At 35.4% G+C, this 14466-nt stretch overlaps 1 protein-coding gene across 1 annotated transcript in view; it reads right to left on the bottom strand.

Annotated features, from left to right (window-relative positions):
- The window catches only part of LOC115927229 (zinc transporter ZIP8-like), a 28787-nt gene extending 20571 nt beyond the window's left edge, over nt 1–8216 (bottom strand). Inside the window, exon 1 of the mRNA XM_030992772.1 lies at nt 7868–8216. Coding sequence (XP_030848632.1) covers nt 7868–8167 — 300 coding nt within the window. The 5' untranslated portion in view covers nt 8168–8216. The remainder of the gene's footprint in view (nt 1–7867) is intronic.
- Nucleotides 8217–14466: the final 6250 nt, after the last annotated feature.

The following is a 14466-nucleotide window of genomic DNA, read 5'->3' as shown; positions in this document are numbered from 1 at the left end:
TTAATGAATGAACTACAATACTTGGAATCCAGATTACATGCATTACTTTTTGCCATGTCGGGCAATCCTAGGACGAGAACAACCTTTTTTTAAACAGTATGTATACACTTGTAATAATAGTAAACCAGTCAAATAAAGTAAATGATTGTAATTGATGTGTAATATTTTGTTGGGAACAGAAATAAAATAGAAAAAAAAAAGTGAATCGAAAAGAAATGCATATAGCAGTAGAAGAAAAATACAAAACCTAACAAATGGAAAGGAAAAAGTTAATATTAGTATTTCCTTCTGCATTTTGGGGTCTAGCCTTGCGGAAGAGCATCGAGGGGGGGGGGGGGCGTAAATACACAAAAACTCAGCAACGATGACAAGAGGGCCATATTTTCCAGAGGTTTTAAAAGGGCAATGGCGGTTGTGCCCTTTTAAATCCGGCTATGTGTTGCGGGCCACATTCTCAATTGTTGATCTTCAATCTCAAAATCAATACAAAAAGGGAACTTGCCAGACAATTATTGAAAAAAAAAGTTAGATGCATGTACTTCCTCATAGTGATACAATACATCCGTATCATGATTTATTATCTGTTTGTTTTCATCACGTTTTGTGTGCGTGCTGTGCGTGGGAACAATATTGCGATTTAACATGTAGTTTGAATAATTCTTTCATGCGCATGGGCTTAGTTCATGCACCGCTAAAAATGTCCGTAGAAATTGGATTAACTTTATTTAATTTGTATCCCATGATGCACTACGCTTGAATTCAATTCAGTTTTCAATTCAATTCAATTCAATTTTTTTTTTTTCAATTCAATTCAATTTGTTTTATTAACCATTTAAAATAAAAAACAATATACAAATTATGCGTGTATGAACATTATTGATACAGTGTAAATGGTCAGGGTGCCCCTAAAAGCCAAGGCTTGATGAATGGGGCCCCCTATACATAAAAAAATATACATAGCATAAAAAACATGAGATACAAACAAACTTAGTTATACAAAACAACAAAAAATCAAAACATTAAGCACTAAACATACAGGTAAAGGGGAAAAGGAAAAGGCGAAATAAAAAAATAAAAAACGTAGGGAGGAGAGATGAAATTACATGTTTATTTGACGTAGGTATTTATTATTGAACGTTTGAGTTTGGTTTTAAATGAAGTAACATTAGTGCTGGAGATTACATCAGAAGGGAGGGAATTCCATATTCGAGGACCAGCAGATTTAAATGCAATAAGAGTCGATTGATTATGTGCTAATGGTAAATGGAATTTGGAGTGGGAACGGGTATTATATTGGTGGTAGTCTTTATTATACTGAAACAAATTTGTTATATTAAGAGGTGCTAAATTATGTTTCACGTAATACATCAGGATCGCAATTTGGATTTCATGAATATCAAAAATTGTCAATGTGTTTAATCTTGCAAATAATGGGCGTGACGGAGCTAAGTAAGGGAATTCGAACATATACGTAAAGCCTTTTTTTGCAGTCTATGTAAAGGGGTCAATTTAGTAGTGCCACAACTTGCCCAAGTAATATTGCCATAATAAATATAGGGAAGTATTAACGAGTTGTAAAGCATTAACAGGTGCTTTTCTGTAAGGGTACTACGTAATTTAGATAATATACCTATGTTCTTTGACATCTTATTACTTATAAAAAAACGGTGTTCCTTAAATGATAGATTATCATCAAGTATAAAGCCTAGAAATTTGACAGAGTTAACAAGATTTAAAGTAACATCTTTCATTTTTATATGAAAATCTAAAGAATTGTGTGATACATGAGGTTTTCTAAAATACATAACATTAGTTTTTTCATAATTAACAATCAGTTTGTTAGCATCGAACCAATCGGCTATTTTACATAATTCAGTATTGGTTTTTTCTAATAAAAAAATGAAATTGCTATGGGTTGAAATGATAGTTGTGTCGTCTGCAAATAAGACATAATCAAAAAAAGAAGACGCTGTACATAAATCATTAATATAAATTAGGAAGAGGAGCGGGCCCAGTATGGAGCCTTGAGGGACACCATACTGGGCTGTCGAGTAATGGGAATTATAATTATTAAATGAAGTATAGTTATGTCAAGTAAGTAAGTAAGTAGCTCTGGAACCATTCCCACACTGCTCCCCTGATACCATAATGGGATAATTTATATAAAAGTATGTTGTGGTCTATGAGGTCAAAGGCTTTTGACAAGTCTAGAAATATACCAAACGAGTGAAAATTATTATGAATATTAGTTAAAAGAATGTTATTTAAATCAATTAATGCATGTTCACACGAATGTCCTGCCCTGAAGCCATATTGACAATTATTTAATATTTTATTTCTATCCAAATAAGAAATTAGTCTTTTATAAACAATTTTTTCTAGGATTTTGGAAAAACATGGTAATAATGTAATTGGTCGATAATTGGAAAATAAGTGTTTATCGCCTTTTTTAAATACAGGAATGATCTTTCCAATTTTCAGATTATTAGGTACTACTCCTGAACATAAAGATAGGTTAACTATATGGACTAGAGGGGTTAATATGGAATAGATTACTTTTTTTACAACAAAAGTATTGATATCATCAAAGCCAGTGCTATAACTCATTTTCATATCTTTAACAATTTTGATGATTTCTAATTCATTGGTTGGATAAAAATACATAGAAGTTTGACATGGATTTTTAAGGTAGTGACTAAATTTTTCTCTAGAATTATGACGAATTTGTTTTAAGGTATTTGCAGCAATATTAGAAAAGAAATTGTTAAATTCATTTACTATATCTTCATTTTTATATACTTTTACATTATTTTTCATAAAATATAATGGACAGTTTTTTTTTTTTTTTTCTTACACATTAAATCGTTTATAATTTGCCAAACTTTCCTAAGGTTATGCTTGTTCTTGGTTAACAAGTCACAATAATACTTTTTACGAGCCGTTCTTAGGATTTCATTTAATTTGTTTCGATATTTCTTATATTTCATTTCAACCGATTTAGTACGATTTTGGCAAAATAATTTATGTAGACGATTCTTTCTATTAATACATTTTACCAATCCTTGAGTTACCCAAGGTTTTTTAGCCGAAGACCTAGGTTTTTTCTTCTTTACCATTTTACAGTTATCATTAAACATTAGTTTGAATACTTCAAAGAAATTATTATATGCATCATCAATATTATGTAATGATAGTATATCAATCCAATCAAATGAGAGTAAATCTTTATTAAAACCATCAATATTTTCTTGGCTAATACATCTTTCAGTAAAATTTATATTGTCATCAGCTTTAGGATAGGACCTTGTATTATGGGTAACAGAAAAAATTGGTAAATGATCAGTTGTATCATTATATAATATTCCAGAGGATATTTGTTTTTCACAGACATTTGTTAATATATTGTCAATAAGGGTTGTCGAGCCTCGTGTTATTCTCGTGGGTCTGTTAATTAAGGGTCGAAAAGAATTATTATATATAATATTAACAAAGTCATTCACATTTGCAATTGATGAGGCGTTCAGTAAGTTTATATTCCAGTCACCCATAATATATATGTCCTTGTTTTCATTTAACATTTTATTAAGGCACGTATTTACATCATCATTAAAATCAGCTATATTTGAATTAGGATCACGATAAATAATTCCGACAATTACATTTTTCTTATCACATTTTTCAATTTCTAGAAAGAGAGACTCACATAAATTTTGCGCCAAAATTATGTCCGCTCTTTCTTTTACATTCAATGAATCATGGATTAACATAGCTACTCCACCACCTCTACTCTTTGTTCTGTCACGATGAAAAAAACTGTAATTTTCTACACGAAATAATTCTTTTGTTGTCAATGGGTGTATCCATGTTTCACTGAAACCATATATTGAAAAGTTAGTATCTATATGTTTCGTAATAAATTCATGTATATTATCAAAATTTTTGTTTAGGCTTCTTGCGTTAAAATGGAGTAAACTTAATGAATCAATATCAAAGTTCATTTCAGAATTAAAATCAGCTGGTAGCCAGTATCTATTTGGACTATCAAGTACAGGACAATTAACGTCAGGGTCTATATCCGATAAATGATCCTCTTCATTCGGGTTCTTATTCGTACCATACGTGTTATTTTTGTTATTATTATCAAACTCAGTTTGCGTATCTAGGAATAAACAGTCAAATTCTAAGTTGGAAAGGTTACTAAAAGGGAAAGGGGAGTCACAAACTACCATTATTTAACAGTATACGTAAAGAAGCAAAAACAAAGACAAAATAAAGTAATGTAAACAGGAATAAGGATTTAAAAAAAGATTATAAGTAAACCACTTAAAATCTACGCCGAGTTCATTCAGTCACTATCCAATGAAACAGACTAAAGTTCGACGACCAGCATGTGCATTATGACGCCCTGTAGCGTTCGATCCCTTTGTATGACATGGGTGAATGGTCCTGTTCAGTATGCACACAGCAAAAGAAAAGATAATGACGTGTACTAAAGATTTGGCCAATTAAAAGTGCTTAGGAACTTATAATGGGCGGAGGCTTAAGAAGCGTAAAGAATAGCTGTTTTATAGTCAAAGTAATTAGTACAGTATTTATAGTACTATTTCTGAAATGTGTACTAAGAAGACAGTTTAATCCGCTTTAGGTGATCTCTGTTTGTGAGCGTTACCCGTCGATCATCACTAGTTACAACTTTGATGCGGCCATCTTGAGTCCAAACATGCTTGATGTCGTTTTTCAGTTTTGATTTGATTTCCCAGAATAAATCAGTCCTAAGTTTGGTGAGGTTTTCCTGGATGAAAATGGGAGGTCCTTGTTGATCACGTAAATTCCTTCTACCTTGGTAGACACGATTACGAACGTTGTAATTTGTGAATTTGACTATTATTCCACGGGGTTTTGTTCTGTTCTTCCCCTTTGATTGACCCAAACGGTGTGATCTATCCAAATCCTTGGCGCTGATGTCAATGTCCAGCCTATCCTTGCATAGATCTTTCACTATAACATCTGTGATTTCTCCTTCTCTCTCATTAACACCATGAAAAATCAAACAATTTCTCCTGGAGTATTGCTCCATTTCATCCTGCTGACAGCGACATTCATGTAGCTCCTTCTGTAAAACAGATATCTTTTCGTCTCTCTCAGCAAGATCAAACTCCATACTCTCCTTCATAGATTGAGCAACCTTGTCAGCAATAACATTTGTCAATTCATCAATGAGAATATCTTTGATCCTTAGCGTAAGAATGTCAACCAACTCACCGTTGATGTCAAGCACTTTACGCACTTCATCTTTTATATTCTCCGACATGTCCGTCATTGAAGACCGTGTTGCGCGTTTAGTCATATTTCACAGTGACTCACAAAACTTCAGGATAGTAAACGTACGGGGTATTCCAAAATTCCCCTAGAATCAGTAGCTTGTCAATATAAAATTCCTCTGAAGATCACCATATATACAATTCTAGCACAAATTCCAGGAAAAATATGAAGTTACGGTCAATTTCGGCGTAGCATAGCGAAGGAAATTCAGAGCGGCAACGAAACACGTCTGCACTCCGTCATGGTCAAGTAAAATTATTTTTTTACTAAAGGCGTGGTTTTATGACTTGCTGGGTCTATATTCTAGAACGCGCAATTGCGGGTGTTCTCATCGCATTGTGTGTTAGCTAGTGAGATTTTCTTCGTTTGATTTTCATTCTCTTTCTCTTTATTTTCTGCTTTCATACAATAAAACATATTAAAAAGGTTGGGTTTCCCTTAATCAAATGAACACAGATGTTGTCTGGAGAGAAAACTCAATAGTCCTTGTAAACAAAATAAAATCAAATATCTACGTATGAAGGATAAGTAATGGTATAGCGATTTTTAATTATATTATAGAGACTGATATCATCACATTTTATTTGAAAAGAGGAAATTTTATAATTCAATGTTGGTGACTTCGGTATGTAGGAAAAGTAAGAAAACAAAAAAGAAGAAAAAGAAAAAAAGAAAGTAAGAAGTATAGAATGAAAAAAAAATAATGAACAGAAGATACGAAGGAGAGGGAAAAGAATAAGATGAAGGAGAAGGAGAAGTAGGAGGAGAAGGAGGAGAAGGAGAAGTAGGAGAAGAAGATTAAGCAGAGGAAGGATAGTTTAAGAGAGTCACAATGTCTTAATATTCAAGCTCGTCAATTTCTTCCCCCCCCCCCCCCCCGAACCGTCTCTCTCTCTCTCTCTCTCTTTTGCTTTTTCTCTCAGCTTGACTATTGCGATGTAGTTCGGTCAAATAATGTTCTCGAGCACTCTGATATCTTGTAGAAATAAATGATGAAATATCGTAAAAAGTAGGAAAAAATTCGTCTGGGGACTTACTCTAGTACTCTTAGGCCTATTCTTTTCCTTTAAACAGAAATCCAACCTTTGCAATAGATCACGTTGTATAAAAGGAGAAATGCAAAGGAAACAACAAGGTGGAAGTTTGAAATAAATCCAACCTATTACAAGAAAGTTACGAATGTGTTTGAAAATATGAGAGCACCTCATCTACGCGAATCTCAAATTCGCAATTTATTAGTTCACTTGATTCCGACGTATATTGCCGGACAACTTTCACATAATTTCCAACAGAAAAGAAAATAACTAAAAAGTAGGTTTTTTCAAAATGTATCACTTAGGAAGGCCATTTCTATGTTGGAGACCTTTAATAACATATTTCGAGTACTGGCCCTGAGGAGAAAACTTTTAGGAGATGAACGAACATTTATAACATTTTTCGTACACGACAAATTGGAGAGTTGTTCGACCCAACTGACCAATTCGCCTAGTCGAGATTCGCATAAATAGTGATCTCTAATTTCAGAAGATAATAATGTTCTCATTATTTGTCCGAATTATTTCAAAATTTCGCCATTCTGTTTCTTTTTATTGATTTACTTTCATACAAAATGAACTAAAAATATGGATTGCCTGTTTAATGGGAATATCTCCTCTTCTTTTTACTGTAGCCTTTAATGCGTCAATAATATTTTTCTCATTAGCTGTGTAAACGATTTGTAATGATAGGAAGAAGGCCAGTGCCCTATTGCGACGCCAGAAGAAGCCAAGGCTTTTCGGTCAATATCAGTCACTGTGATAAGCGGACTTTTTCAGTACACAATTTGTTTAAACAGTATGGAACAACTAATCTCGGACCAAATCAATGTCAGGCAATGTTATGTTACTCTTTCCGGGCCTTATTTCGAAACTAGATGATTTAGATCAAGGTGTCCCTGAGAATAAGATTCATCGGGATTTCACTTACCATGTTTGTCTGTGTAAAGTTTTATATTGTCAGCCTGTTTTTTAAAAGTATTTATCGTATTGTATCGTAGTTTCATGTGTTTTTTTACCTTCATTTTGTTGTTTATAAGTTATTTTATTTCTTTGTTCCATGTTCTCTACTTCTCTAATTTCTCACATCGTTATTTATTTTCATTTGTTCTCTAGCCCTCAATCTCTTTGCTTCGTTTTTTGTTCTCTCTCTATCTTTCTTTGATTTAACTACATTCTTTCACATTCACCTTTCCTTCAATCGTATTCATGTTTATCTCCATGAATATCCCACCCTCAATCTATCTGTCTGTCAATATCTCTCCCCATTTAAGTTTCATTCGAATATAACTCACCAGAATATTGATGTGCCTTGATTTCATTGTTAAATATTTGTTTTGTCTTGCTGAACTTTAAGATTATCTGTTATGTATATTTTGTATTTTTCTTTTACAGCAGTTAATTGACTGACGAGAAACCCCCGTTTTCATAAAAACTGAAATAGAAAATAAAAAAGTGAATAATGAGTAAATAACCAAATAACTATGAAAACTAAATCGTTTTTGTTTTACCTTAGAACAGTTATCGACCCGTTGCTCACAGTCGATTCGTCCGAAAACTATTTCGACCAAACTAACAACTTGATCAAACGTAACATTCTGTTCCGGGTTGTTAAAAAAATCGAATTCCTCTCTCATATCTGCCAGCTCAACCTCCAAAAGATAATTTCCAATTTCCACGTAGTCGTCATCATCCTCGTGTTCGTGTATTTCCCTCGAGTCCCTGGCCAAGCTCGCGACCGTGATCGCAAGAAAGTTTGTCAGGATGGCGAGCAAGAGAAATCTGGTGCACACGGTACGTAGGTACGCCATTTTGAATGAAGAACTTTTCCTGTACTGTGCGCCTATGGGTGTGTTACATGCAACTGTTACGTTTAGTACCGTGTGCAGAATGCCTATACGTGCCGTGTGCAGGCAGCGTGAAGACGACCCAAGACATATCAATAATACATGTTAATAAAGCATACTGCAAACAGTCTTTTATTGACTAAGTCTTCATCAATCCTACTGTCTTGATTTTTCCGAACGTCAAGCCACGCCCACCGATACATCAATCTCGACCTTTGGACTGTTAATTAAAGGTATTATATTGCTAAATGTGTAAGCTTGCAGAAGCTTCATACATTTGTCAATTTATCCTGTCGTTTCTGTAATACTCGTAGACTTTACTTGCTGCGGATCTTCAAATCTTGAAAGTCGAATCTCGTAACTTAATGTAAATGTGTAGCTTGAACATGGACTTTAACATTTCTCTATGAGATTATAATAATAATAAATTGTTTCTTTTATAGCGCTTTATCCAATTTGCGAAACACAAAAGTCAATGATTTAAAACTCAACCAAATATTTGATAGAAAATGTAATGCAGTTAATATCAATATAACTAGATGTGTTTTGAGATGTTTCTTAAATACTTCAACTGACATACTACAGCGCAATTCACGAGGTAACCTATTCCATGTAACCGGACCACTGGAATAAAAACTTCGCTCACCTATCTTCGATTTTATTCTAGGCACATGGAAAGCCGTTCATACATCTGTTCATACCTGTAAAAAATAGAAATTTATCATAGAAGATTCATTCATGGGTTGACATAAAATTGCAATTTTCTGCACTGTATTGAGAACAGGGAATTTTAGAAGTTCTGTTTTAATTGCACATATTTCAACTAGTCCTGGCTAAATAATACACAGAAGTTTTTTTCAAATAATGTAGTTATTTTTTTTAAAAATGGCCGATAGCCCTGCACGACATCGTCGACCACAAAACCGACGGCCTTTCAACCCACAGCGGGCCTTCTAAACAATTTGTGAGAGTTTAAAAAACTGTAGGTTGTCAATTTACATGGACGCCCCGCTCTTTTATAAGGAAGGAAACACAAGAAGAGAAAAGAAACAGGAGAAGAAAAAGAAGGGAAAGAGATGAAGAAAAAGGAAGAAGAAAAACATGAAGGATGAGGAGAAGGATGAGGATTTATTTACTTATTTAATTTTTTATTCATATTTTATTGTCCACTTGTGTGATGGATCATAGGGTCTACTCTTCTGAAATCATATCATATGCAATAGAGTCGATGTGTGAGTGTGTGTGTGGGGGGGGGTATTAAAATAGCCCACAACAAAACATAACCACAACAAAAATTCAATGATTTTTTTGCTTTAAAAATGCAACTTTTATATTTGTAACTAAATTAATCGATATTAGGACTGATGCGATATTCAGAATTGGAACAAGAGAATTTGTTTTCGTTGCCTGTAAACAATGTGTGAAATAGCAACGATTTTGATATAGCTTTTTTTCAAGTTGAAAAGATTTCAAGTATCTGGATGTTTTTGTTAAATGACCATTTGGGCGTTACATTCTTATTGTAGCTGCAGCAGTCACCGCTGAAAGCACAGAGTCTGCGATACCTACAATCTCACTGCCTACTATCCCTTCAGCTCTGATGACTACATCCCTACTCCAGTCGGCTCTTATCCCTACTTCATCTGCTAGTATACTGGTAAGATATTCATGATGGTAGTGGTGGTGGTGATGGTAGTGGTGGTGGTGGTGGTGGAGGTGATGATGGTGGTGGTGGTGGCGGTGGTGGTGGTGGTGGTGGTTGTGATGAAGATGGTGGTGGTGGGGGTGGTGTTGATGATGGTGGTGGTGGTGGTGGTGGTGATGATGATGATGGTGATCGGTGGTGATGGTGGTGATGGTAGTGGAGGTGGTGGTGGTGGTGGTGGTGGTGGTGATGATGATGGTGCTGGTAATGATGATGATGATCAAAAAGATGATGGTGATCGGGGTGGTGATGATGATGATGATGATGGGTCATGTATATATCTTGCAGAGCTAATGAACTGTTAATTAATGCCCTTTTCTTTTGACTCACAACAGGACGCTATTCAATTTTTCTTGGGAAGGGAAGCACAAACAGGGAATAAACAGAAGAAATTTCTTGGCTTGATGAAATCTGTCAATCAATGTGTCTAGAAAATGTGTGCACTAAAGAGGAGGCGACATTTCACCCGAAGTAGGTCAGGGCCCTGTTTCATCAAACTTGTTATCAATAACATCTGCCACAGATCTATGACCAATCTCTTAGCCAATCAAATGCAATGATTTCAGTATCTCATTAAACAATCATTGCATCTCGTTATTGATAAGTAGTCAAGATCTTGAGGGGCATCCAGAGTTTGCCTCTCTACACCCTGGGGGGGGGGGGGTTGTTTCACAAAGATCCTAAGTCGAATTTAACTCTACGTTTGACCTAAGAACTATGGAAAGCAGTAAGCATCTTAAAAAATATTTTGTAACAGTTTTTTTAAAAGGCATAACATGTTGATTAAAATCATTCATAATTTCTATTATCAAGGAAATTTCATGTTCTTGATGTGGAATTTATGAAAAGTCTAAACTACTTGAATTGATGTTTTTAACATGTTTAATTTTAATGCTACCAATGACTCTCAATAATGTTCAAGTCCAACTTAGAGTTAAGTTTGACTCAAGATATTTGTTGAACACCCACCTGGTGAGGTAAATGGTCAGCAAGACTTGTAATTCCTTAAAATGCTAGATCACTGCATTTGCAACAATGCTAAAGGACGGATAATTTAAATCACATTTATTCATCAATTCCTCAGTTTTGTTGTAAATCATTGCATTCTTGCCACCTTGATAAACTACGTACACACAGTATTTATTTTTGTTAAAGAGATTATTTTTAGTACAGATTCTTGACCATCACTTGTAATTTTAATTACTTATGCTCTTGCAACAACCCTCATTATGTTGTTGTGTTATGTACAAGTGTAATATGAGATTAATTCTGTACAATAAAATTTTTCCTTGAAAATGTATTTTCTCGGCATTGTTGTGTTATTTGAATTGTAAAGCTACATGTACATTTATCTTAAGGGCTAGAACATGGCTTTATTTTTTTCGTTCTTGATTGTTTGTGCCCAAGTAGATTGATTGTTTGAACCCGTAAGATAAAAAAACAACCTCACAAAATATTGCTGGATATCATCTTTACAACCCCCCCCCCCCCCCCACAACTCTCATTTGCACATAAGGACCTGTGTTTAAATAAGCACTTGGTGCCGGGCCTACTTACACGGATTTCCTCATCATAAGCACATGGTGTTGAGCCTCTCTACCAGGGTTTCCATTTCCTTCTAAGCTCTCTACTCAGCCCCTATACATTTCCTACCAAAATCGTTTGGTGCATGTCATTAATTGATTATCTTGAACATTCAGTGTAAGTTTTGTTGGATTATGTGAGAATTTATTTTATATAATTACCACTACTCAAGCTTATCTTCAAACGGTCTTGTATTAAAGATGAAGTTAAGTTCTGGTCATGCGATTGCATTGTGAAAGAAACGGTGTGGAACCGACCAGAAAAGGTTGATCATCTAGCATATAAGAATTTGTGTGTTTTGCAAGGTTCTGGAATCATCAAAATGATAAGAAATGTGGCCAAGTCTTGGTAAAGTTACAAACACTTGCACAGAAAGATGTATATGTGACTACACGAACACGTGGCGTAAAAAGCCGCCCCCCCCCCGATTTTTACGATGTTACATTCATATTTAGAATATGACGGCATTTGAAGAGCCATGCTTTTCAGGAAATATGTCTTAACTGATGTTCTTCCACACTTGCATAATAAGAATGAGTAATGCTCACAAATTATTTTCACCTCTTCCCAGAACTCAACTTTCTCTTTAAACTGCATTGCCTTGCTAGAGATGAGAGATTTCAATGCTTATGGTAGTGGACATACAGTCAACAACTTAATTATTCATACCTCTTGTGAATGTGATATTGTTCAGTGTGATTATTGGACATAATACAGAGACGCCAAGGTAAAAGATCGACAATGCGTGACATTTTCATTTTTCGGCGCGCGAGCGCGCGTGCGAGGGTATAACACACGTATAGGTATGGCGTTTTTTTTTTTAATCTAGCGCGCGCGCCGTGCATGAGAGCCGTTTTCCGACCCTCCAAATGCGTGACGTCACGCCTAATGCGTGACACTTGGTAGCTCTGATAATAATGCTTGCCAATTTTGAGCATTGTTATGGGGTCAATTGAAAATAAAAAGAGTACTAAGCAGAAATTCAGTGGAATAAGTAGGACACTAGCTTTATGAGGCGTACTTTGAATCACATGGTCAGGTTACCCAAACTTTTGTGAGGCATACACCTTTATTCACGAAATATCTGGGGTAATGTTTGGCGAGCTGTTTAGTCGTCAAGAGAATCTTCATTTCAAAGGTCTGCATAAAATATGTAAAAAGTTCTATTACCCCCCCCCCCTCTCTCTCTCTCCCTCTCTCTCTTTCCCTCTCCATCGAATTTCGCCCTCTCCCACTCTCTTTCTGTCTCTCCCCCATTTATTTTCTCTTATCCCTCTCATTGCTTATTGCTCCATTTTCCTTAGTCCAGAATCTGGCCTATTTAATTTTGATCCCCACCACACAAACGCTACTTCCCCTTAGCAGCCGAAGATATTAAATTAGGACGCCCGGCGAAACAAATATTCTCAGGCTGGGCTGGTTAGAGCATAATTATGGGTTCGTTGATAACGCCATCTTCGGCGGTTTGAATCAAATGATTGTGTAGGCAGGGAATATAAAGAACTGGCCAGATTCTGGACTACTCTTTTCTCAGACCTACCATTCTTGTTGCATTTATTCTACCTTTCTCTCATGTTCTCTAAATTTATCGTTCGAATTTCTTCGTCGTGAAGTAAAAAGAGGCTATAATTGATACTAATATTATAAAATGAACAATTTATTGCATATCACAAGAGCGTCCATATAATTTCATATGTGAATAGAATTTGCAGCATTTATGTGTTCAGTAAGATATCCGCTTCGTTCTCAATGCAATTATAATATATATTGATTATATCATGCAACCTCTAGCAATGCCCCCCCCCCCCCACCCACCCTCCTTAGACCTCGGCCATGAAAAGGCCGATCGCCGCCAAAATAAAATACAAACTGGTAATTTCAAGTTTTGGAAAATTCACTCATTTGCATATTTATGGTAATTTATGCAAACGAGGTCGTACAATTCACATTTTTACCCATAAATTGTATATTCTTCATATTGAAACATTCGTTTTCACTTCATATATTCTTTACACCATTTTGAATAATTACACAAACAACAACAAATAGCGATTTGGGGGCTGACATGCAAAGACAAAATGTCACATGACTTAATGCAATGTTCGAAAAAAAAATGTTTTAAAAGATGCGCAAGACTGTGAAAGCTTAAAAGTGCCACTCAGATATAAGAGGGCAAGATCCTGGATCTCATCGAACAGATGATCAGATGACGAGATTCTGGCTCTCACGATGTCGACATCCTTTAGGTTTTCTGTTTACAAAGAGATCTTAACACTGGAATATGGTAATAAGAAGATTATAGTCTCGTTGGGTAGTGTTACTGCCCCTCCCCCCTCCTCCCCTCTCTCTCTCTCTCTCTCTCTCTCCCACACACACACGCACATTATGTCAGGGGCAGCCGAGCGATTTCCAAAGTGGGGGGGGGCACCAAGAAAAAGGGCACTTTCTGGGAAAAAAGGGCACCTAAAAAAGAAAATCTCACAGCGAAAATATACAATTTTTTAGACATGGGTATAAACCCCTACATTGTGATTACAATTATCAGGGATGATTCATTTTGTTTCACTTTTACACCATACAAGATATTGCTGAAGCATCATGATTTGCAGTTGGGTTTGATTGTCTAAAACTTTGTTTGCGAGCGAGCGAAGCGAGCGAGGAAAAATGTTAAGATTTAAGAGGTCGCGGTGCGAAAAATTAGATCTTTTAAAGAAGCTGAGCGAATTAGGTTTCAAAAGGCTTTTAACCTTAATAATGTTGGTATCATTGCAAAGTTAATGTTACAATCTTTCAAATGGTTCATATTTAGTTTTCAAAAATTGTTACAGATTTGACTTATCTGCTTTTAAAAGTGGTGAAATTACTACCCGATTATTCCGCCCTTGATCGGCCCGCTATTGTGACGTACGATTTGTGACGTATGAGGTTGCTGGGCACATGAGCGAGAGTGCGCTCTCACACAACTCTCGCCTGC

The sequence above is a fragment of the Strongylocentrotus purpuratus genome, unplaced genomic scaffold (genome assembly GCF_000002235.5).
Source record: "Strongylocentrotus purpuratus isolate Spur 01 unplaced genomic scaffold, Spur_5.0 spur5_scaffold_20, whole genome shotgun sequence".
NCBI lineage: Eukaryota > Metazoa > Echinodermata > Echinoidea > Camarodonta > Strongylocentrotidae > Strongylocentrotus > Strongylocentrotus purpuratus.
The sequence above is the reverse complement of the archived record's forward strand: the minus strand, read 5'-3'. Positions and strand labels throughout refer to the sequence as shown.